Source organism: Eucalyptus grandis, chromosome 3 (genome assembly GCF_016545825.1).
Source record: "Eucalyptus grandis isolate ANBG69807.140 chromosome 3, ASM1654582v1, whole genome shotgun sequence".
In the NCBI taxonomy this organism is placed as follows: Eukaryota; Viridiplantae; Streptophyta; class Magnoliopsida; order Myrtales; family Myrtaceae; genus Eucalyptus; species Eucalyptus grandis.
In genome coordinates, this window is record NC_052614.1 from 22,937,849 (window position 1) to 22,964,784 (window position 26,936).

Consider the following 26,936-nt stretch of genomic DNA (forward strand, 5'->3'; position numbering starts at 1 on the left):
TTAGGAGCATTAGCATCATTAGTATTAATTAAAAAAATATAAATTTTTTAAAATTAAATTGACAAATTAGGTAATTAAAAGAAAAGTGAAATAAATAATTTTCATCATGTAAGTTTTCATTAAAATGCATTACACGTAGACATTAGGAGCATTTCCATTACTATCACTAATTGTTAAAATTTTAAAAAATCAATAAAAATAAAAAATTAAAAGAAAAAGAAGCAAAGGGAGAGTCAAAGGCAGCCAGCCCTGCCATCTTTCTTTTCCCTTCTTCCTCTTTCTCATTTGGGCCTAGCCCATTCTCCCCTTTTGTCCATGGCCCAACCCGCAGACCTCTTCCCTCCTCCTTCTCCCTCACGCATCGCATACAGTCTGCAAAAATGGAGAGAGGAGGTATAGAGGCAGAATGGAAGCGACAACCAAGGCTGGCAGTCGGGGGAGTAGGCCGACAGGATAGTTGGCGGTGGCAGAGGCCATGCGCACCTGCCGATCGGGGTTAAAAGGGGGAGAGGAATTTTTGGGGTGTAGTTCTTTTCTTGGTTTGGTGCCAAGGAGAGCAACGTTCTGTAGAGGAAGAGAACCAGAGAGTGAGGGTGGTTGACCGTCGCCAGAGTCCATTCATCAGCCGCTATCAACTGCAGTGCTCTCCCCCGAGCTAGGTAGGTCTTGTGTGTAACCTTTTGATTTGTGTCGAGTTGCGTTGCTTTCCCGAGGATCTCACTTCGGGAACACTGCGGGACAGCCAGCCATTGCTTGATCCATTTTGAGTTCACCCTCCCATCACCGTTGTCGAAGCCAAGTAGGGATCTCCTCATTTTAAACACCCGTCCCCATGAACCCTCACTGCTCTGCCCTATTTTGGTAGGATAGGACACTAGGTTTTGTTCCTCCTGTTAGTCACACGCATACTGGGCTTCTGTGGGCCAATGTGGTTGATTCTGAATTCCTCTTGGATGATTTTTTTTAAGTTCAGCGTTGAGTCCGAGTGTAAAAAGTGCTGATATCTAGGGGTGATTGGGTCCAGGGTGGGTAGGGTCTAGACCTGAACCCTGTTCCCGACCCTGTTATAACCGATTCTCTTTTTTTGGACCCTGTTCCCTGCCCACCCTGTTTTTCTGGTCTAGGAACAGGGTTAACCCTGTTTATATTGGAACTGTTTTGCAAAAAATTTTGAAAGTGCACATTTCACATCTTGCTAGTAAACCATGTAGGTGTTTCTTCAGCATTCTAATTTGATTGCAAGAATCAAATGTAAGCTCAGAACAATCTATGATCTAGAGATAGACAATGAATACTTCAAAATGATATGGATCCTCGCTAGTGAAGGATAGATCTATCGAAATCACGACATATCAAGTAAAACAAATGGTGCCTAATGTATCCTGACCTCTGAGGGCAAACTTTGCGAACCAGTATACTTTGAGTCATAGAGCTTAATAACCCGTGTTCTCTGACTACCGGTCAATCTTTGCTAATCTATTTCTCCAAAGAACATCTGATTGAAAGAGTTCTTTTCAAGGTCCTATTTCAGTGGCAAGATTGAATCAGATGCTTAGAACAACTCCAATCCAAAGGACAATGAACACTCCGATATGCGAATAAAATGAAGTATCCAAACAAAGAACAATCTTTGAAGTCAAATTTTCTAGGATATAAAACACCAATGTTTGGCAACAAAACATTGATTTCTCTTCTGATAACCTCAATTTCAGCAAAACAATTAACGATAGATCAGGCTGACAAAGCCAACCCCAGCCCACTTGCCCTCCTTGACTTGATGTCAACAGCAACAGAAACAGCAGCAAGAACAAGAACAGGGTTAACCCTGTTTATATTGGAACCTGTTTTGCAAAATTTTTCTGAACGTGCACATTTCACATCTTGCTAATAAACCATGAATCTCTGTCTTAACATCTCATCCTGTAGCCAAACCGTGACAAGATTTCAAAGGTATAAATTTTGCATGGCCAGAAAAATAATGGTTAAAAATTCATCCAACGTACTTTCTATGCCAACCACAGAGGACTTTGAATTAAGAATGCTAAAGAACTAGATTTCTCAGAAATACACCATTTCAAATTCTACCAAAAGAAGAAACCATGATATTAAAAAAAGAAAGATTAAGACACGGCTAAACAGAAACAAGATCCTGACATATTGTGCGAATTCAACTCCTTAACATGTTCCGTTTCTCTAGCCTCTATATATATTCTAACTCGGTCGAATGTTGGGACAAATACAGGAGATTGCAATTTTTTTTCTAAATAAGAAAAGAATCTTTTTATATTGCCATTTCTGCTTGTGTTTGCCCTATTTATCTTCTGTTACAAGTACAGAGCTTTTCTTCTTTTTACTTGACTCCTGTGATGTGCTTATCATGCTCTTGTTGGTTTATTTAGAGTGACATAGTGGCAAAGATTAAAGAAGCGGCTTCTTTACTTAGACATACAAATGAAGACCTGTGTAAACAAGTGGAAGGTTTACAAATGAGTCGGTTAAATGAAGTCGAGGAATTAGCCTATTTGAGATGGGTAAATTCCTGTCTACCAAACGAGCTACGCAACACTGGGGAGAGATTAATTCTGATAGAGCATCAAGCCTGGACTCTGGTGAAACAGATAACGATTCTATTAACTCATTATCATGTCAAAGCAGCGAGTCTATAGAATACAGTAATGCTAGAATGGCAAGTCTAATAAAAAAGTTGAAGAAATGGCCTCTTACCAGTGAGGAGTCGACCCCAGTATCGAGCGCGATGGAGTCGCTAGTGGTCTTCACGGTGAAATCGTACTTCCCGGCGCTGTTTGTGGTGAGAGTGCTGATCGGGGCGTTGCTCGTCTTCAGGGACCCGATCAGGGTGTAGTCCACCACCGCGTGGTACAACAGGAGCGACATGAGCTCACGTTGGGCGCGAACACTGTCAAGCCCTTGTCCAACACCAACTAGTGCGTTTTGATGACGCCACTTGAGACGAGGAGCGCCGTCACGTTTGTGTCCGAGGCCGATGGCGCCAGGGTGGCGAGGATGGCCGGGACCAGGTGGGCGAGTGGAGGCAGCGTCGGCAATGCGGCGCTCGATGGATCGGCGGAGGTGAGAGGCTGAGAGCGACGAGCGGCGTGAGAGTGAAGACTAAAGATAGAAAGAAACGACTAGGGTTTTGTCTATTGGAATTTTTGGGCCCAAAAACCGGTTCCCGAACTGCTCCGATTGATCTGGTTCCCGAGTGGGTATTCCCTCAGAACCAGTTCCCGGACCGGTTCAAACAAGGTCTAAACTTTGGGAACCAGTTCCCGGACCGATTTCAACTGGAACCGGTTCCTGACCCTGTTTTCCAGGTGGGCCGAACCGGGAACCGGGTTGACCCAGTCTGGTTGCACACCCTTACTGATATCATTCCTCCGGTCCATGCCCACCACATGTTCGATGATATGTCTAAGCCAATCTAGGCGTGTGCTGATCCCCATATGTTCTTGAACGCATATAAGTAGGCTTTGCATGTTACGAAGCTTGCTACTTGTCATTTGCATCATCGGGCCAAGTGTGGGCATTATTACATCCGTTGCCTTTTATTTGTCTCCCGTTGGTTTCTCAGATGTTGTGGCTGTAAGTGGTGCACGGCTTGAGGTTGTAGGCAATGATGTCACGAGGTGATGGTGGCGGCAAGCAACGATCTCAGCCACTGCATTGTTTATGGTGCTTGGCATGAGAAAATAGGTTGGGCATTCGCGATGGAGTCATTGGGAGAAGGGGCTAGTTTCGGGCGTGGGAGGAAACCATCGAAGAAGGAGAAGAAGATGGGCAGAAGTGGACAAAATAGGGAAAAGACAAAAAATTAATTTAAATATTAATATTAATATAAAAACGAAAAAGGAAACAAAAAAAGTTTTAAGAAATATGTTGTCTATTTTAGGATTAATTCGGGTCGTTAGATCGGGTCAACGGGCGGGGTTGGGTTTATAGTTCGAACCCATCTTTCGAATATAATAACATTCAATATTAAAAATATATTAAAATTTTTCAAAATTCAATTTAAAAAAAAAAAAGCGAAAGAATAAAAATTCAAAAACTTTCCCAAAATTAAAAAAAAAGTTCGAATTTTTTAAAAAATCCAAAAAAATTTTAAAAAGAAAAATTAAATTTTTTTCAGAAAATTCCAAAATTCGAAAATGTTTAAAAATTTCAGTAGCAATTATAAAAATTATATATATATATATATATATATATGTATATTTAAAATTGCAGATTTTTTTTGGAAAATTCAAAAAATCTTAAAAAATTAATTAAAATATTAAAAATTAAAAATCCTCAAAAAGGTTAAAATTAATCTTTTGAGTTATTTTCTCCGATAAGTGATAGACTTTCGATTTAGAATCACGCTTAAGATGGACTAAGCTCTCAAGACTCTACCTTAAAGTTTTAATTGTCCTTAGAGACAAATATTCTTGATTGCATAATATTAATATGTTTATTTTAGTTGATTTTGGCTTTCCTTTAGTCTAGTTAGGATTAGCATTTATCTTTTCCTTAGTGTTAAGTCTTTGCAATCCCATGAAATGTATTTAATGCTTTCATTGTTTGCTGATTGTTATGTTAATGATTGTGCACCCGTATGATCACCTCACATGTCAGTAGATAGCTATAAAATCAATACAAACTGCCTGACAAAAATATTTTTCTTTTTTTAATAAATAAAATTAGGTACCGAAATTGCACTAATTTGTTAATTAATCAACTTCTTGGACCTAGGTTCTTTAGTTGCATAGAAAATGAGCTATACTATCGTGCCTAACTTGATTTCTAACTAACCTCAATAGGCTAGTGGCGACTCCTTTCTTAGAAAATTTTTATACCATCAATTTGAACATCCAATGTCGCACAAGATATGGGTTTGAGAGAGCCAATGCCTAATCATGAGTCGTAGGTTTGTCCTTTTCCTAAACCTATATTCCCTCCCTCAAGGGGTAGGTCACGACAAAAGACAAATGGTGTTAACATGGAGTCCAGGCAGCTTAGGTGAAATAAAAATGATGTTATTTTAATTGGAAAATCATCTAATGGAATCTTGACATATGGTAAATTTCTCAAACAAGTACAAGTTTGAGGTATGTTTATGTTACAAGAGAAGTTTAAGGTAAATATGTCACAATAGACATAATTTGGAGTTTTTTTATATCATAAATAAAACTAAAGTAAACGTATTACGATAGGCATAAACTAGGGTTCTTCGAGACTTTTTTGCTAAAATCATTCAAAACATCGTGCAGAATTTTACTTACATCTCTCACGAGACTTTGATTTAGATTTCTCATTTTCTACTAGAATTAAAGGCGCCAAATTCCATAAAATAGCTGACTTTACTTGCTGGAAATAGCTTCATACTCAATGAATTGGCCCGCTCCCAACTATTGGCTGAACTAGTAAGATGTTGGTGCGCATTGGTCTAAGACTATATTTATTACATTACTCTAAATATTGATGTTGACTTGAATTTTCACAAAATATTTCAACATAATATTATAATCAGGTTCTCCTTAATAAATGGGGACTATTTCTAAGCCTCTCCTTTAGTGGAAAGAAAAGGTATGCTCCTCGTTAATTTCCCGTCAACTCTTCTTTGTAGATTTTAGCAATTTTACTTATTGGGACAGGTAATTAGGCGCGATGCATGGCTTTCCAAGTTCGTTGATTTAGAACTTACTTTAGTTGCATATACGCCGCATTGCTATGTATGCAAAGAAATTACCCACGTCGCATGCAAGACTTCTATTTAAGCAATAACGCACATTCTTCATTCAAATTATCCGGGCGGAAAATTGAATGACAGTATTGTATTGCCGATTGGAGAGCTTCCCTTGTGCTCTAACAATCATAGCACACATAAATAAATATAATGTTCCTTTCTGATAAATAAATTCTAGAATAGATAGAATTAATAAATGTAATATATTTTAATACTTTATCATAAGAGTGGTGGGGCAGAATTTCAATTAGATATAACAAACGTGATTGTCCAATGACAATTAACTTGACCCGAACTAGTCGACTCTCCAGCAAGACATTAGGTTGGTTTGGATTTCTATTTGAAATCAATAAAGAACAAAATCTAACCAATTTATATATAGAAGAAGAACGAAACCCGTAGTGTCTAAATCTGCACAATAAAAAAAATGTAATCCTCAAACCAAATTACTTCTTTCAGCTCATAGTAAAACTACAGATATGGTCCAAGATCTAATCATTACTAATTCAAAAGGACTTTGGGAGTCCGAAATTGATTTTCAAAAATTTCTTGAGGGTCACCTGTAAAGTTTCAGGTAAATGTCAAGTCAATGGGGTCGGTTTCCTCGACAATTTCTCATGCACGACAATACGTCTATTCGAGATTTGTAATTGCCCGCCAACTTCGACTACATCGTTGATGGAAAGTATCAATGGTGCTGGCTGCTGTCGTTACATTGCCAAGACTTGAGAAGACAAGCAAAACATGTAAAAGCGTATGCAGAGCAGGAGAGATCACAACTCAAAACAGGAGAATGAGAAAGAAGAAAAACCAACAAGAGCATACTGGTTTGAGCTGGTGATTGTGTTCGTGAAATTGTGTTTCAAGGTGCATGGATTTAGACTCGAAAAATTATATTTTCTGTTGTTACACTATATAAATGCATTCCAGAAAAGAATAACGAGTAAATTCAGAATAATTAATCAATTAGCTTCAAAGAGGTAAAATATAAAAATTTTCAATTGTTGCAATTGCAAAATTAAGATTTCAAAATAAGATTGCATTATATACTTTTAAATTAAGAAAAGAAACTTTGCATGTGGATTTTTTTTAATTCTTTTTGGGCTAGAATTTCTAATTAATATGGACTGCAGTTGAAACATATTTGCGGAGAATTATCATCGCAAAGAATTTTGTTTTTCCTTTAATCCATAGTGCCTGTGTTGTAAATATTTGGTTACATCTTCATTTTATGAGGAACTTCGTATCGCACCTGTATCATACACCCCAATTAACTCTAATTTATCATGTGAATTTAAATCTGACCAATGAATATTTTCCCTTTGTTGGGCTATATACTTTCATAACGATGCATGGCAAGGAAGATTACGTCTTATGCAAATAATTAAGTACGAAGAAGCTGGCTAGTAGGACTTCACTCCACCAAGATTCAATTTCGATGAAAATGCCAAGAACACCAAGAAAGCCTATCCTTCATTTTAGGTTGGGGGGGGGGCGGCGGCGCATTTAACTTCTTTGGCAGAACTCACGCTAAGTTCTGTAACTTAAAAGAAAAATCTCACACTAATACTTCATTCATTTCACAAAAAATGAAAACGATCTCTTATATCTCTTACAAAAATGAAAGAACAAAAAATATGTTAATCATGATGAAACGATTAAATGGTCATAACTTATAACCACTAGCATGAGACGATTCAACGATAAGTCCTGGTGTGATGAAGTCTTGCACTGCAGAGGTATAGCAGTTCCGACTTGTCTGCACGGCTACTCGCATCTCACAATCCTCGGCAGAAATGTTGGGTATTTGTATGTTAGTACTTTTATTGACCATATAAGGTGTAGGGGCGTCACTAGTCATCGCAGTCGAAAATAAACGATGGGGCTATCAATGCGACATAGCTCGATCCAAAAGGGTATGGAATTGAGAGGTTTCCACATAAACCTTGGCATCTGGGCTTTGGCTTTAGATCATCAGCTTCCGCTCTGTGATTGTAGTATGGACCCAATAAAGCCGAAGCACCGCAATTTTCTTGAGCTTCACAATTTTCAAGAGAAGCCCATGGATGACCACGGTTCTTGTAAGATCTGGCATTTGTGGACCTAGGAGAGAGAGAGAGAGAGAGAGAGGAGATAAAAGGAAAAGAAGAAGCACTTCGGCCAAAAGAAATGAAGAAAGAGGAAAGAAAGAAAGGGAAAGAAGGAGGAGGAAGAAAAGAGAAGGAATTATTGCCATGGACACCTCGCCAAACCAATTCAACTCCGGTTTGTAATGGCCAGTAAATGTTTGTGCCTATCGTTCTTCTAGTCAAATTATTTCAAGGTTAGGACTAAAATTCGGAATTATTGGAGATCCGTGTGGCGAAGTCCAATTTTTAAGTCATTGAGTTGTGTATTTTTATAGAAATGATAGTTTAAGGTGTAGTGAAGCTGTGGGATTTTACAAATCTTGATTTAGGCTTACAATTTCCCCAAAACAAAATTTCACAGTTCGTCGAGCATGATGGTCGGGTTGCAAACAGTAACTTTCGGACCTGAATTTTAGCCGTTTTCCATGAGTTTTTGGGGTGGTTGAGTTAGGGTTGTTGTAATATATCGAAATGGCTTTCTATTGATTGTACATTTGTTGAAACAGACATATATGGAGGAAATTATGGTTTGAACAAGTTTAGAGCGCAATGGGACATGTCACGCCCCAAATCTCGAGCGCGCACACATCCCTCAGTGGTCAATAAAATTGCGATGTCTCAGGACGTGTCACCAACCCAATCGAATATGCACATGTGGAAACGTATAAACAAATCCCCAGACAACACAAATATGTGATAGACAAGCATGAACCATTTTTACAAAACACTTTTCATAAACAAGCTGAGTTTATATACAACACTAGACTATAAACAAAGGTCTACTCCAAAAAGAAGAGCCACCTGCTAACTAGGCACAAGACTCCTTAGCCGAGACCTCTGAGACCTCCGGGGGATCTGGGTCTTCCACGACACCATCAGGGATGTTAGTGTTGAGGGGGCCAACCATCTCCTCACCCTCAACAGCATGTGCGTCAAAACCATCTAGGGGACCTTCCCTAATCCCATTGATCCCATGGCGAAACCATGCCCTAAATCGATGAGGTACCAATTGTGGTTGGCCCTCATCGACCAAGATAGTGGTCACTATAAGCTCATGGAGCCAAGGAGTCCCAATGATAGGGAAAAAGGTACTCTGTTCACTGAACCCCCTCGGCTACCCAAAACGTACTGGAGGGACCGCCATCTACGGACCTAAAAAGAATTGAGCCCACGATGGGGTGAGACAGTGCCTCACCAAGTTCACCCCCTAAACTCCGATTAGAAAGGAAGTATGCCTAGAGGCATCCTAACCATACAGCCACACAACTACAGAGACTCACATCGTCTCAAATCCTCCTTGCATGTTGAGAGTGCTAGTATGAACAAAATAAAGGAGTTAGGGAAGAGAATAAGAACACAGAAATTTATAGTGGTTCGGCTTAATCCAAGCCTACGTCCACTCTCCCACGATAACAGCCTTCTTGGCTGGATTCCACTATGCAATCAACAAGAGATTACAACTCCGAGTGCAAACACTTAGTAGTAGATCACACTATCTCACTAAGTCACTCTCTTGGTATTTCTCTCATGATTACAAACGTTTAAGCTCTCAAGAGACAAGTATATGATCTAAAGTCGCTTAGACTTTGGAATTATAAATTCTACGCTCCGTCTCATACTTGCTCATCGGTCCATGATCTTCTTAAATACTCCTCCACTTCTAAACTACCGTTGGACAGCATCCCGGAGAATCGTCTTCCAATATACCCATTGGACAGCTCTGTATCTTAGAAGATTTGGTAGCCGTTGAGTGACAAAGGTAAAATCCCAAATTGATTCCGATCGCCCATACAAACGAAATCTTGGTTTCCATAAGTAAAGCTTCTTCGTATAGAAAGATCTTGTCTTCAATCAAATCAATCTTGATGTGGAATCCAAACCAGATCACTAGCCGTTGTATGATTGGGCTTGAGTTACGATTCATCGAATCTGGATGTAAAGTCCGAGTCTTGAGACTTTACGATATGAGTCTTGAGACTTTACAACCTGGGTCTTTAGACTTTACAATCTGAGTCGTAGACTTTACAATCTGAGTCGTACCCGGTTCAGCTTCGGCGCATAGAGTCTGTCTTCAGACTTTGAGTCTTGAGTCCGAGTCTTCAGACTTTGAGTCTCGAGTCGCGGTCTTGAGACTTTGATAATATCCTCTACATGTTCTATTATCTGCATGGTCTATTACTCAACCATCAAACATGTTAGTAGCCTTTGATTTATTTTGTCATCTTCAAAACATCATAAGGGATTTCCCTAACAATCTCCCCTTTTTGATGATGACAAAACAATCTCTGAATATGCAGATTTAAAAATTTAAATCAAAGGATATCAGAAGATAGAAAATAATTGCAGCTCAATATTATGCAATAAATAATATCAACCAATCAGCACATATGCATATTCATATCTTCTCCCCCTTTTTGTCATAATCAAAAAGCGATAATGGATTCACGTAGAGAATGATAACAATATCTTGCATGAATCACAATTTCGAAAAATCAGCTTTTATCGAATATTAAAGATATGCAATATAGCTCACTTCGATTATATCAGTAAATATCCAATAAAAATCACGGATGCATCATAAAATTCACGTACCATTTTGTCATAATAAAATGATAATATCAATATGAGATTTGTTAATGACAAAAGGTAATAAGAGATGCACTAACCGGATTTTGTAGAATAAATTCTGACACAATTACCTTTCCTTCCATCCATAATAAGATCACGATCAATCAAAAAGATTTTTCCATAATTGATCAAAGCTCCCCCTCAATTTGTTGCCTTTTTGAGGTGATCACGATTCTTTTCCTTTTCTTTTGGATTCGATTTCTCCCCTTGATTTCCTCATCGGATTTGAGTCTGGTTCGAATGAGACTCGATTCGAGTCTGTCGAGTTAGACTCAAATTCTGAATGTGCCATCAAGCATAGATTTCTTTGCTCATCATCTTCTTTCATGATTCTTTTCTGGCCATTCTGCTTGTATTGACTTCTTCCACTGAATTTCCTTTCTTTTCTACTCAGCTTTTTGAATTTCTCGACCATAAAGGCAAATTCTTCATCGTCCATGTCATTTTCTGAATCTGTTTCATCAAAAACAGCATTAGATATTAAAGCAATGGACTTCTTACCTTCAGGATCTTCGTCATTAAGTTGTTCCACTTCATAGGATTGAAGAGTGCCGATCAATTCATCAACGGAGAGTGGCATAATCCTTTGAGTCTCCCGGATTGAGGTCTTGACATGGTTCCAATCTTTTGAAAGACCTCGCAAGAGTTTGTTGACCTTCATTGGGGAAGAAATAGGATGACCTTGACATGCCAAACCGTTTACAATTTCTGTAAACGATTAAACATATCTCCAATTGACTCTCCTTGCTTCATCTTGAAGGATTCATAATTGCCGAGCAAGAAGTTTACTTTTGTCTCTTTTACACGATCGGTCCCTTCATATGTAACATGAAGTTTATCCCAAACTTCTTTTGCTGTTTCACATGAAGAGATTCTGTTATATTCAGCAAGAGACAAAGCGCAATATAAAGAATAAATAGCTTTTGCATCAAGCGCTTCTCTTTTGAACAACTCCGTCCGAGACATAGGAGCGGGGGCTTTGGTGTTTTTGTCTTTGCCATTCTTATTTGATGTAGACGCAGCAATGGGGTTGATTCCTCTTTCCACAACATCCCATTGTAAGAGATCTCTGGATCTTAGGAATGCTTTCATTTTGTTCTTCCATACGTCGTATTCCTTTCCATCAAAATATGGTGGCCTTGTGTTGCTTTGCCCTTCCATAAGTCCTAGTGCCAACATACTAGCCATAAAGAATCTTTAGCTCAAAAGTAAAAACACTTTTATAAACCGAGCACTTGGCTCTGATACCAATTGAGAGTGCTAGTATGAACAAAATAAAGGAGTTAGGGAAGAGAATAAGAACACAGAAATTTATAGTGGTTCGGCTTAATCCAAGCCTACGTCCACTCTCCCACGATAACAGCCTTCTTGGCTGGATTCCACTATGCAATCAACAAGAGATTACAACTCCGAGTGCAAACACTTAGTAGTAGATCACACTATCTCACTAAGTCACTCTCTTGGTATTTCTCTCATGATTACAAACGTTTAAGCTCTCAAGAGACAAGTATATGATCTAAAGTCGCTTAGACTTTGGAATTATAAATTCTACGCTCCGTCTCATACTTGCTCATCGGTCCATGATCTTCTTAAATACTCCTCCACTTCCAAACTACCGTTGGACAGCATCCCGGAGAATCGTCTTCCAATATACCCATTGGACAGCTCTGTATCTTAGAAGATTTGGTAGCCGTTGAGTGACAAAGGTAAAATCCCAAATTGATTCCGATCGCCCATACAAACGAAATCTTGGTTTCCATAAGTAAAGCTTCTTCGTATAGAAAGATCTTGTCTTCAATCAAATCAATCTTGATGTGGAATCCAAACCAGATCACTAGCCGTTGTATGATTGGGCTTGAGTTACGATTCATCGAATCTGGATGTAAAGTCTGAGTCTTGAGACTTTACGATATGAGTCTTGAGACTTTACAACCTGGGTCTTTAGACTTTACAATCTGAGTCTGTACCCAGTTCAGCTTCAGCATAGAGTCTGTCTTCAGACTTTGAGTCTTGAGTCTGACAGTCTTCAGACTTTGAGTCTCGAGTCCGGCGGTCTTGGACTTTGATAATATCCTCTACATGTTCTATTATCTGCATGGTCTATTACTCAACCATCAAACATGTTAGTAGCCTTTGATTTATTTTGTCATCTTCAAAACATCATAAGGGATTTCCCTAACACATGTCAACACAGTTCGCATACTTAACCATATGCAGTAATAACACTCAATCAATTGAAACGCCACATCTCATATTTCAAACAACCACAGGGTTCCCAATTATAAGGCCAAATCGTTATGACACGTCACATACCATGCCACACGATTTTGTCCTATAATCAGGCGCTTCAATTTCACTCATTCATGCGTTCCAATTTTATTACGGCCCAACGGGCACGGCCTACTCGATGTTCGGCGGTTTTCTCGCGTAACCAAGTATTGTCTCACCCCATTGAGCACGACAATCCTGAAGGAGCATTGGTCCAGAATCTACTATGATCGACATTTGTTGACAAGGACATCTTATATAGGGGTAACATCCATCCGACTCACATCGGGGACAGGTTCTCATAACCATTCATGCACCCATCCAATCCTGGCCAAGACATTGTGCTTTGCACTCAAATGTCCCAATTAAAATAACGTACTTGGCTCATTTTTTTTCGTATTAAAAACACATGGTAAAATAATCGTGTGTGGGTACACTGCCAATTTGAACTAGAAAAATTGATATCATTCATTATAAAATCCCACTATTTGATATAGTATTTAAAACCATTTTCGGCGTCAAAACTTGATACGTGGTAATTTCTAATTAATTACCAAAATTTCCTAATTTTGAAATAAATATTCAAAATCACAATCACCACTTAATTTGCACAAATTAACACTTAATTGCGTAAACTAAACACACCACTGCAATCAACATGAAATTCCGGTCCTTTGGCTATCCTAGTATAATTTCTGGAAAATATTAAATAATTAAATAAATTACAAAAATAATTAAATAATGCAAATTAAATCCAATAAATGCTAACCTAGGTCGGAAATACTAATCTAACCACCTAAACAGGCCTAGAAAGTTAATGCACCTATGTAGATAAATAGTACAATTTATCTAGCCCTTAATTAGTCTATTCTAACCACCTAACATGCATAATTAAGTAATTAAATCACTAATCTAAACTAACTAATCACCTAATCCATACTTAGTCTAAACTAATTATCTATTAAGCATCATTAACTCCATAAGTAGAGTTTAGCAAGTGAGGTTCGAACGAGCCTAGAAGTCCAAGAACCCTTGCTGGCCTTCGGCCTCTGTCCTTGGGTTGAAGGGGCTGGTTAAGGCAGCTGGCTAGGCTTGAACGGGCTAGGCAGGGCGACGGTGGTTGCAGTGAGTGACGGCGATGGTTCTGTCGACTAGACGGCGGCCAGGTGAGCTACGATGCCAAGCTTGACGACTCAAGATGGCGACTTGGGCTCGCAAATGAGCAAGCATGTGAGTGGCGACGGTGTGGCATGTGGCTGCGCGCGGCGGGTGGACGGGCGTCAGCGGATACTAGACAACGGCACAGGCAATCAACAGTGAAGAGGGAAGGCTGGCTGGTTTCTCTTTGGATTTCTAAGCTCCCAAAACCCATAACAATGGATAAAGGAGGGGCAAAGAGGAAGAAGCTGCTGAATATGAGGAGGGGCCATAAAATATCCAAAGCACTTGAGTTTTATGCCCCACCAACCTTGGCTGTCATCCTTAGCCAATTTGCAGCTCCAAGCTTCCTTGGCAAGCCATCCAAGTGGTCCAAATATTGCTCCCCACAAGACCTACGAATTTGAACACTTGCCATCCAATTTGATTCAATTTCTTCTCTAATTGAGCTCAATTTGGCTCCATAAAATCAGCCAAGGTGCCATTGTCCATCTCATGATTTTTCCTCATCAATTGAACCAACTTGAATCCCAAAAATGCGACCAAAAACTGCTCTCTAATTTTTCCGGTAAAAAATAACCCAACTTTAATTTTTCGTCAAAATCTTGGGTTTGTAGAAAAATCTTTGGAGGATGAGTTGAAATTCCTAAAATGAATCGTGACATGACAGAACTTTCAATTCTGAAATGATGTTTAATTCATGGTTAATTTCAACTGGACGCGATTTTAGTGTGACTTAACCTACTAGGTAGCTTTTAGGAATTTTTGGTACAATTGACCCATGATCGATTATTTTCGAGTCACCTTGTATATCTTGACTCATTAGTGATTCTCGATTATCGTGAAAATATCGAGATTTTAAATATGGACGCATAGTACAAAATTGATAGAAAAATCAGTTTAGTGCCGTTCAACAAGAATTTTGCAATTAGGTGGAATTACCCACACTTTAATCACATACCTCAATCGAACCGACCTATCTCTAATCTCTTATCGATTTTGACAGTACCGTATTGACCTTTGCAGATTAGCACGGTCGAACAGTTGATTTCTAGTTGAATTCTCAAGTTTATTGCGTTAAAATCCTTTAACGACTTTACCAAATAGACTAGTTATCTCATGAGCGATCAGCTTAGGGACAAGAACTATAGGCACATCAATGAAAAGCCCAACTCATTCAATTGAAAACGGAATTAGAAATTTGGGATGTCACAAGACAATAATAGATTTTCGCTTTGGGCAAGCATTTGTTGCCACATAGATGTCATTGGGATAAGTACACTATCAGTGCCATAAGTTGTGTATGACGCTTACTTTGGTGCCAAAAGTTTCTGTCGAATCACTTAAGTGCCAAAAAGTTTGAAAAACGCTCACTTTGGTGCCAACTCCGATCCGGTTGGCTGAAAATCCAACGTGGCATTTTTTTATTAATTTTTGAAACTGATGTGGCTTACCGAGAGTACAGTCGGTATCCTAACACCAAAATGACGCCGTTTGGTGTCTCCCCCAATTCAAAACCCTAACACCAAAACGACACCGTTTGCCGTCTTTGATGGCTCCCGCGCTCGGCTGCCACGGCTCCGACCCTAACCTCGACCCCAATGATGGCCACTCGGTGGCCACAACTCCGACCCTAACCTCAATCTCGACCCCGACCGCGACGATGGCCACTCAGCGACCGCGGCTCCGACCCCAACCCAGACCTTGACGATGGCCACTTGGTGACCGCAGCTCTGACCCCGACCTCGACCCTGACCCTAATGATGGCCACTAGGTGCCGCAGCTCTGACCCCGACCCCAACCCCGATGACGGCCACTCGGCGACCAAATCGAAGGCCGTGATCTAGCCGGTGCTTGAGGAGGCTGCCAACGAGTGTGCCACCATTGATGTCTCCCTATCTATCTCCGATCTCCTCAACGAGTGCCTAGCCTGCATCTTCTAGTACCTAGGCTCCAACGACTAAGGCTGGTGGTCTCTCGTGTGCCATCAAGGGCGTTTGAACAGTGCCGAGCAATGGCGGCTGAGCAAGCGACGAAACCCTAATTTCAATCCCTAAATAAAAGAAAAATCCCCAAATAAGTTAAACGGCGTCGTTTTTGTGAGGCCATTCATGTAAGACGGCAAAACGATGTTGTTTTCTTAAGGAGGACCAAAAATGATGTCGTTTAAGCCTTGTCAGTTTTTTTTTTTTTTAAAGTCACGTAATCATTTTGGCCAGAATCTTTCGCCGGTGGCACCAAAGTGATCGTTTTTCCTCCGATTTGGCACTTAAGTGATCCAACAGAAACGTTTGGCATCAAAGTGAATGCTGTACACAACTTATGGCATTGATAGTGTACTTCTTCCAATGTCATTTTATCGATGAATAGGCATAATGTAATTGAGTCATTCATTAGAATATCATTTTACTCGGTCTTTTGATATTGTTTTTCAGTTATTTGTTAGGAATTCTAATAGATAGACTCGAGTGACTCTAGTAGGTTGGTTTTGGCTTTCCTAGATGAATGATACTATTTCTTTTATGAGTTTGTAAACTCATGTTTTAAAAGTTATAGAGATTTGTGTATCACGAGTTATTAAGAGTATATTTTATTGCATAAAATCTATATTGAGATTTTACTACGATTTGGTATTTGTGAATGGTTTGTCAAATATTTTTGGAAAGTTGTTGCGAAAGATTATATGTATATATATGTTGATTTGCGAACTTGGTTTATGAAGTGTGTCGTGAAAAGTTATATGAAATTTATTCTGGTTTAAGAAATGAGTTTTGAAATGACATGAGTTTTGTGGTAAATGAGTCAGGTTGTAAAAAGATTATGTATTTTCTTTTATGAAATCGATTTTTGATATATATTTTGTTTTGACTTTGTGAATTGTGGAGGTTGTTATGGATCGGTGTTCATGCTCAATATCACTGTGAGCCCAACGAGAGGATTATGGGTATGCGCATATTAGTCTAAGAAATCCTTGTAGATCGAGCCATCAGCTAATGATAAGTGGAGACTTAACTAAGAGGGGAATCTTGATCACCTTATCACGAGTGTTATGCATGTCCATGGTTTGATATCGAGTAAAAGATTGGTCGATTGATGGACTATCAACATGTGGATTTATATGAAATGGAGCAATGGGATAGACCATTGATGCGTGGTATGAGATTAACTAGTGGAATGGACCATTGACGTGTGTTTTTATGAGATTGGTCAATAGAATGGACTATTGATGTGTATTTTTATGAGATGACCAATGGGTTGGACTATTGATGTTTGCTTTGTTATTATCTTAAATATTCCTGCTTTGAATATATTATGTTAAGGTAAGAAATATTGCATTTTGGTCATTAAAGTTTACTAAATTTCTGGATTTAGCAAAAATGAATTATCTTTGTGTATTAAATGTGTATAGTGATTGCTCGATCTACTTAGAAGAAATATATCACTCACTAAGCCGTGATAATTCATTCCCTTCTTCTCATCATGTTTTTCAGGTCCTTTAATAAGTTGCCATTAGAGAGAGAGCGTCATGATGGGGGCTTTTGAGAGTTGGACTTTACTCGATTTGAGACTACGTCTTTTAGATGGAAGAATGGCCGTGTCACCCCATTCCTTTAGGATTCAGGGTGTGACACTTCTTCCTTCAATTCTCTTCATTTTTATTTTTTTGATGGATTAATTCGTTGGGTTTGGGGGTACATAAGGAGAAGTAAGATAAATATATATTTATAATATATATTTTGATGTTTTTGGTCAAGGAAATGTAGTTATTGCCACTTGCGGGGAGACGATTTGACGACAATTTTTCATGCGATGAAGTCTTGTCGGTAAAGTGCACGTTACATTTTCCAAATGGATGATCTCTCGACATATTTTTCTTGAATATTCTATGGCCACCCATCGAGAAGAACAAGCAATTTTTAGCCAGCGACTAGAGTACTCATTGTCACGAAATGAGCGTCTCTTACTTTTCAAATGATCATCGAAAGATTAATCTAGGATGCTAGAGTTTAAGAAGATGTCTCTCCCTCCCGTGAGAAAGAAAAGGTATTGTCTTCTCCTTTCCCAAATCAATTTTTGATACTACGTATATTCGGGGATGTGAAATATGTCCATGGCAATTTTTTTCTTTTGGGGCGTCTTTTGGGTCAAATTTTTGGGGCGTTGATTAATGCAAGAAGTTGATGGGGAAAGCAGAAGACCTGTCCCTTTTTTTCCCTTTTTTTAAGAAAGAGACTTCTTGATAAATTGTACATCCAAGCAATTCCAAAAGTGAACCATTCATTTCTTTTTTAACTAGATGTCTTTCTCTTCCGGTTTACAACAAATAAAGAAAGGTGAATCAAAATAAAGAAAGTGTTATGAAATACATGAATGAATATTCATTATATTTATCTTATCTAATGTATTTATTATGATACATTTATATCGACGTGCAGACCCCTCAAGTGCCTTAACTTTGCCCAAAGGGACACTTAAGTGCCATAACTTACAAAAGGTACACTTAAGTGCCAAAATCGGAGCAAAATGGATCACTTGAGTGCCAATTCGGCCAAAATCCGGCCAAATTGCATATGTGGCATTTTCCGGCGATTTTCGGTGACTTCTTTTACGATGTGGCAAATGTTTTTTTTTTTTTTAAAAGCCGACGTGGACGACAAAAACGACGTCGTCCATCCACATTGTGCAATGACCTAAACGTCGTTCCTCCCCACCCGCATTGACAGTCAATCTCAGGCCCTTCTCTCCGTCGCCGTTCATGCCCAAAGTTGGTCATCGGTCGCCATCGTCAGTTGCCACTGTTGGTCGCTGTTGCCGCTCACCGCTCACCATCGTCGCTCGTCCAGGTTCGACCCCTTCTCCCCCTCCCCTGTGATGAAATTAGGGCTCGATTATTTAATTAGGGTTGGCTGACCTAAACGCCGTTCCTCGCCATCCGCGTTCATAGTAGATCACAGGCCTTTCTCTCCGTTGCCGTTCACGCCTAGAGCTGGTCATCGATCGCTGTCGCTGCTCACCGCTCACCATCCTTGGTCATCGTCACCACTCACAATTGTCGGTCATCCAGGTTTGGCCCCTTCCCCCCATCCGTTGTGATGAAATTAAGGCTCGATTATTTAATTAGGGCTCCACTCGATTATTTAATTAGGGCTCAATTATTTTATTACAGCTCCGATGGAATTTGTGTTGATATACTTCAACTGAAACTTGTTGACATTACACAAAGAGACCAGATTTCTCATTATTTTGGTGAATTTGTCTTTCAAGCCAATGTCAGAGTATGTGATTGTTAGATCACTGTCTATGCATCTTCTTAAGAGCATCCTAGTAAAACACGTGACTAATGCCATTCTAAGAAAAAAACTAAGTTCTTGAACCACCCTGCTTGTGAGAGTATATAGAGTATGTCCTTGAACCACCCTGTTTGTGAGGCTATATAGGGTATGTCCTTGAACCACATTGCTGTGGTTGCTGTATAGGGTATGTTTATCAATCCAAAAACCTGCTGTGATTGCTATATAGGGTATGTTTATCAATCCAAAATTCTGAATAAGAACATAATCCTACTGTGATTTGATTAAGTTGATGTCAGAGTATGCTATGCTTTGATTTGCTCAAGTTACTGTACATTCTCTCACATTGCATGTTTAGTGCAGTAGACATGCTTGGGTTGTGATTGCTATGTGGGGACCTTTGTTTTTTGTTAATATTTTAAGGGAATGGAAGGCAAATAATTAAAGTGTCGACCTCTTTTTTGGCTTTTTTGGCTGTCATGTAGGGGCATATTGTCAGTGTGGGGACCTCTATTTACTAAAGTCCATGAGAGTGGGGGGACTCCCATGTGCAATTGTCTAGTGGTCCCAAAACCTAATGATTATTTTTCTTGTTCTTGGTGCAGTAATGGCGCATGACAAGGATTATGTCGTTGTTATAGTTTGCTACAATGGGGAATTTGTGATTGGGGAGGATGAGTGGGAGTATGAGGGTGGAAATGAGGGCACCATCTTTGTGGATATAGAGAAGGCATCTTATATAGGATTTCTTAGGGATATAAATACTTATTTGCCTTGTAAAGTTCAAAAGCTGCTGTATTGTATTCCTGGGAAAGACTTAAGAGAGGGTTTGAGATGCTTAGAAGATGATAATGGTCTTAGGGATGTTCTATACCATTATCTTCATGGTGAAGAGGTAAAAATATTTGTTGAGTACAATAGTGAAAGTGAGGATGAAGATGATGATGGAGAGATCGCTGGAGTAGGACAAGAAGGAGATGGTATTCAAGGTAGTACTGACGTTAGGGTCGAAGGAGGGCAGGATAGATATGATGGACATGAGAAAAGCGCAGATGCAGTTCACCAAAGTGATGATGACATAGGTGATGTCACAATCTCTCGGATTAGGTTGGGAAGTAGCTGAATCAGCGATGATGATGATGGAGGGTTGCCTGCTGAAAATTTTATAAGTGATGACGACGACGAGGAGCTTGTACAATCAAGAATACAGCGAAGGGATTTTTTAACAGCTAAGTTTGCAGCTTTGCAAGTAATCGAGGAAGTTCCAAACAGACCCAAAGGCCGCACAGATGCTAGTGCTGCTGGCGAGGAAACTGACTATGAAGAAAGCGTCGAGAATGCTACTTCCCAGGATGAGCTTGAAGAAGATGAAGGACCTGCGCATAGAAGGAAAAGGAAAAGTAAGTTTCATTCTTATGATCCATCCATTGCCTCTCCCACTTTGTCGGTAGGCATGAAATTTCATGATGCTAAACAATTTAGGGAAGCTATACTGAAGATCTCCATTGCTGCACAAAAGAACGTTGACTTCATTAGAAACACTAAGACCTTTGTAAGAGCTAGGTGTTCACAGCAAAATTGTCAATGGAAGATCAATGGCGCATTTGTTATGAAAACTGGATCTTTCCAGATTAGAGCCTACCAAGAGGAACATACTTGTTCCATTAATTTTGAGAATAAAAGGGTAACAAGTGCATGGCTATCGAAGCAATTCTTTGAATTGATTAAGCTAATGCCTCAGATGAATACTACTCAGTTCAAGATGCTGGTGAAGGAGCAGTAGGCATCAATATATCTAGGAATCAATGTAAAAGATCGAAGCAAAAGGTGATGAAGATACTCATTGGTCAGTACAGCGGTGAATATGGACAGTTGTGGGACTATGCTTGGGAGTGTAGGTTGCAAAATCCTGGAAGTAGAGTGTATCTCGAGGTCATGGAGAGACCACTTCTTGATATTGGGATGAAGTTCAATAAATTTTATGTTTGTTTCGATGCATGCAAACGAGGTTTTTATCTGGTTGTAGACGGATTATGGGATTGGACGGGTGTTTTTTGAAGGGCTTGTGCAAGGGAGAATTGTTGGCCACAATTGGAAGAGATGCAAACAACCAAATGTTTCCCCTGGCTTGGGCTGTTGTGAAGGTAGAGAACAAGGACAATTGGTCCTGGTTCCTAAAAAATTTGATGACTAATTTGGAGATAACAAATGGGGCAGGGTGGGCGTTCGTGAGCGATCAACAAAAGGTAATGTTTGCTTTTTAAAATATTAACATACTTGTTTGCTTTTTGATATCAACATGTCATTTGCTTATATTTTTTTATATTTTCAATTATTGCAGGGACTTGTTCCAGCAATAGCTGAGCTGTTGCCTTATGCTGAACATCGAATGTGTGCGCAACACATATACGCAAATTGAGCAAAGACCTATAAAGGGGACAAGTTGCAGTCGCAATTTTGGCAGCTGGCAAAGAGCACGAATATGGCTGACTTTAAGATGGCCAAAGAAAAGATGCTTCAATTGACAAATGATGGTTATGATGCACTGTTCCAAACATACCCGAAGCATTGGTGTAGGGCGTTCTTCAGCGAGGAATTCAAGTGCGATAACATTGATAACAACATCTGCGAAGCATTCAATGGGAGGATAATAGATGCTAGATGTAAACCAATTATCTCGATGCTTGAAAACATACGGGTTTTGGTCATGACTCGGCTGCACAGACAAAGAGATGACACTGCAAAGTGGACTAAGCAATATGGTCCTAGGATTGCTAAGAAATTGGATGACAACTTGGTTACAAGTAAGTATTGTCATCCCATTTGGAATGGGGATGAAGGATATGAGATAATGAAGGGTTTCGATAAGTATGTTGTCCATTTAGGTACGACGAAGTGTTCATGTAGAGCATGGCAACTCAGTGGAATTCCTTGTGCACATGCCATATGTGTAATTCAATTGAAGGGCACAACACAGAAGACTACCTTGATGATTGGTACAAGAAATCGAAATATCTTGCTTCGTATCAATTCATGTTGCAGCCAATTAGAAGTAGCAAGTTCTGGGAGCCAACAAATCGCGAAGCATCTCAACCTTTGCCACTAAAGAAGAGAATGGGAAGACCAAAGAAAAAAAAAGAAAAATGACGGAGGGAGAGGACTCATGTCACCGTAGGATGAATAGGATGGGTGTACCGATAAAGTGCTCTTTTTGCCACATAACAAGGCACAATATTAAAGGTTGTCAATTAAAGAAGCAGCATGAACAATTGAGGCCAGCCGAAGGGCCTAGTGAAGGGACAGTTGGAGAAGGAGAAACAGAAAGGCGAAGTGAGTCGACTGTTCTTGATCGACGACAATAAACTCGTAAGTCATGACAATTGTGTTTATGTTGCTTTATGGTTTGTTATGAATATGTACATAGATATAAGTGACATGTATGTAATGTTTTTGTCTTTGTCGGTCACGGTGACACGTGAAGAATTGGTGAAGCCCCCTGCTATACCTGAAATGAAGGGCCTGTTCAAAGAACCGAAGGTGGAAGACAGCCCGGCTACAATATTGGCTAAAACAACCTGGAGGACCGGTTAAGTCGACTGTTCTTCAGCGGAACGAGAAAAAAATACCCGGTCAGTTAAATGATTTGAGTTTACTTTTCATTTACGTTCTAATATGGCCTGATGTTATATTTATGATGTCATTTGCCTTTTTCTTAGGTTCGAAGAAGACAAGCTAGAGCTCAGCTGCTAATAGAGGGCCCAACTAAAGGGCTACCACAAGATCCATCACCAAGGTCGTCACAAAGGCCACTAGAAGAGTCATCACAAGGGCCACCACCAAAGCCTACCGAAGGTGTCACTGAAGCTGAAGGCGTAACTAGAAAAAAAACCAGAAGAAAGCCAAAGCCAAATCAAGAGCCACCTATAAGAAGGCCATCTACAAGACGCCTAGCTGAAGAATTGGCCGAAGAAGCCCCTTTTGTAGCTGAACAGCCACAAGAGCCGAAGAAATCACATGCGAGAAGAAGAGGCAACCAATCACAAGTACCTGAAAGTGACGCTCCCCTTAAAACAAGAGGAGCTCTTGGGAAGAGGCTTAAACAATATGGTTATGGCCTTTATACGGATGACCGTTCGGGAAGTTATTCTTAATGTAAGTTTTATAGGCTGCATTTAATTTAATTTATAGTGCAAACTTTTGTTGATAATTGAGTTTTCTTTTTTAAGCATGGGAGAAGTTCAGAGGTTTTTATCTCTCAAGGCCGAACTCAAGAATCAATAGCTGTGCCAACAAAGAAGAAGACATTGCCTACGCCAACAAGAAAGAAGAGTAAGAAGAACCCAATTGCAGGTCCATCCGAATCAATTCAGCCTACAACAGTTGCAGCTCCTTCTAAATCAGTTCAGCCTAGGATAATTGCAGCTCCATTAGACTGAACGCATCCCAAGACAGCTAAAGAAGAAGTCTCACGTCCAGTTAGAAAAAGTGCAAGGATTATGAATCAAGTGCGAAGTCCATCAAAACGAGCACAAACAGGAGGCATTGTGCATATTGAGTGATGAAATGGGATGTGATATGGTTTGTGGGGCTGATGAGTTAGTTGTAAACATCTGTGGATGTTTGTTTGTTTTTTTTTTTTTTTATAATAGTTTGTCATTGAGTTAGTTGAGTTTGTGAGACTTGGTCATTGAGTTTGTGAGACAGATGTTCAAAATCAATGGAACAACCATTGTTGCTTATCATTTTTGCATGCCTTTTTTTTTTTCTTTTTAATTTTCTTTTTCTTTTACTTATTGCTACTTCTGGTGGTGGATATGTGGTGGTGAGTGGGGTGCTCGTGTGGCTGGTGGTGGCGGCTGGTGAAGCCTGGTGGTGGATATGTGGTGGTGACTGGAGTGCTCGTGTGACTGGTGGTGGCTGCTGGTAAAAAGCCTGGTGGTGGTGGGTTGGGTTGGAGGTTTTTGCTGCACCTGGTGCAAGATGTATGTGCAATATGCACAGCTTGCACCAGATAGTGCTGGTGCAAGTTGGTGTAAGACACCTTACACTTGCAACTTATGCAGCAACATACCACCAGCATAGTGGTGGCTGGTGGTGGCTCAAATGGATGTTTGGGATGCCTGGTGGTGATGATGGCTAGAGATGGTGGCCAGTGGTGAGCGGTGGTGGTGGCTGGTAGTAGCCGATGTGTAGAAAAAAAAATGCCATTTAACTGATCACATTCTAAAAAACCTAGCACTTAAGTGTTCACTTTTAACAACAAGGGACACTTAAGTGATCCTTTTAATAATAACTTGACACTTAAAAGACTCTTTGTCTATCACAACTGGCACTTAAGTGATCACTAGATACAACTTATAGTACTCGAGTAATCACTCGTGTCTGTTCTATGTATATAGTGGTTTGCAGCAAAACAGAGAAGCTGCTGGTTTACACATTTGCTGCTGATTTACATTCAATTCATGTAAAAAAATTCACCACAACACATCAACCTAATATACATTCCATCATCACTGATTTATATTTGAGAATAAGCAAAAACTGTCGAAATCATTCATTCATTCATTCAAAACAAGTACATTTCCCGACAGATTTACAACTATGGCAGTTGGAGAAACTTCTTCTCATCTTCCAGTCCTTTACATTTCATCATAAAGTAGGATAAATAAAGAAACAACAACACAATAAACGCTTAGTAACACTTCTGTTCAATTTTCATTTTTGAAACTTCGTTCTTCAAATGGTTAACAGAAGATGCTTGAGCTTGAGCTTGCATTGAGTCAACATCGTCCAAGTCGTCCACAAGCGTAGATGGAGGTTGATGACATCCATCAAGTAGGTCCAATATCACCTCTGTGGCTCGGTGAGAGAATTTTGTATCGACCCATTTGAAGTATTTGCACTTCGAGCCTTCTTTGTATCGGGCACATCCATAGAATCTTCTCCTGGGATTCGTTCGAGTCCACGATGTTCTTCTTGGACTTGGTAACCCACAGAAACATAAATGCTCGCCTTCTCCTTCGCTTCGACGAGAGAAATTTGAGCCGCTACTGAAAGTCTTGCTCTCCATTTCCAATATTCGGTGGTAGAATTTGGGGCAAATCGAATTAGGGTGCAAGATTAGGGCTCCAGCGCTTCAATAGCATTTTGTCCGATTTAGGGTTTTAGATTTAAGGCAAATGGGGAAGACGACGGCGTTTTCGCTGATTTAAGGGGTCTATTTTGGGCGAACACCCGGAACGACGTCGTTTGGGGTTAATTCGAGCTGACTCGGCTCTCCGGTGAGACACATCGGCGAGAGATATTAATATTTTAATGCCACGTATGATTTCCGGCTAGCTTCGCCGGAGATGGCACTTAGGTGTCCCACTTTTCTTAAAATGTGGCACTTAAGTATACCTTTCGTAAGTTATGGCACTTAAGTATCCATTTGGGCAAAGTTATGGCACTTGAAGCATTCTTTTGCCCATTTATATCATACATTATAAGTACATCTCCCTATACAATGAACGTTCATCTCCCTATCTAGTACATGTATCATTTGATACATTGATATTAATGATAAGTACATTCTTGTTCTCCTATAAATATGAGTTTAGTTTTGATGTACAATAGAATCAACCATAGAAACACAATAGTGAGATACTAGAAATAATACTCTCTCCTCTTGCTTTCTCTAGTATTTATGGTGTTCACTTGCTTTCTTTTCTCAATCTCTTCTCTATTATATATTTATAACGCAATATTTTACAACACGTTATCAACATAAAGATCTACCGACTGAGCAAGTAAGTTTTGCAAGGCGGGTATTCTTTTTATTAATCAACTTATACTTCATCTTCTTCTATCAATTCCTTATTTTTATTTTTCTCGGCCTGAAGCCAAATTTCAAATCTAAAAGTATCCTTATGCTCCTGAAGTAGTAGTGGATATTTGAAAATCCTTTTAATTAATTTAAGGGTTTATTTTTGTAAGAATTATGGAAAATATTGAAAAGCCCAAATTCCACATCCTAGAAGTGAGTGGAAAGAATTATCTATTCTGGTGCCTTAACATGGAAATGCACCTCCAAGGACAAGGTCTCGCTAATACAATTATAGATGATGGAACCTCAAATGAAAAGGATAAAGCAAATGCGCTAATTTTTATTTGCCGTCATTTGCATGAGAGCCTGCAGACTCAATATTTATCCATTCAAGACTCTCATATCTTGTGGAGGAGGTTGAAAGATAGGTATGATCATACCAAAAACTCAATATTTATCCATTCGAGACCCTCAAGCACAATATGACTAGCAAAATCTCAGATTGCAAGATTTTAAATCAGTGTCTGACTATAGTTACGCTTTATTTGATATTGTTTCTCGGCTTAAGTTATGTGGTATCAAACTCGCTGATGCGGAATTGTTAGAAAAAAATTTCTTCACCTTCCATGCTTCAAATATTGTATTGCAACAACAATACCGGTAGAATCAGTTTGCCACATACTCTGAATTAATTTATGTACTTCTTACTGCTGCAAACTAATGAATTACTGCTAAAATATCATGATCTTAGACTTGCTGGCTTAAAAGCATTGCCTGAAGCACATGTTAACTTTGAAAAAAATACTAGTCATTTTAAGGGCTATAAGCACAGGCAAGAACATAATCCTAGAAGGGATGGCAAGAAATTTAACCGCCCTAAGAAATCAAACTATGGCCTAAATCATGGCAAAGAAAAG

General features: G+C 39.4%; 1 protein-coding gene across 1 annotated transcript; it reads right to left on the reverse strand.

The window, feature by feature from the left end:
- Positions 1-1,535: 1,535 nt before the first annotated feature.
- Positions 1,536-3,407, reverse strand: LOC120291742. The gene is made up of 3 exons (XM_039309454.1): positions 3,285-3,407; positions 2,725-3,129; positions 1,536-1,920 (listed from the first exon to the last, which is right to left on the reverse strand). The coding sequence occupies exons 1-3, from the start codon at positions 3,405-3,407 to the stop codon at positions 1,885-1,887; spliced, it is 564 nt and encodes a 187-aa protein (XP_039165388.1). The 3' UTR covers positions 1,536-1,884.
- Positions 3,408-26,936: the final 23,529 nt, after the last annotated feature.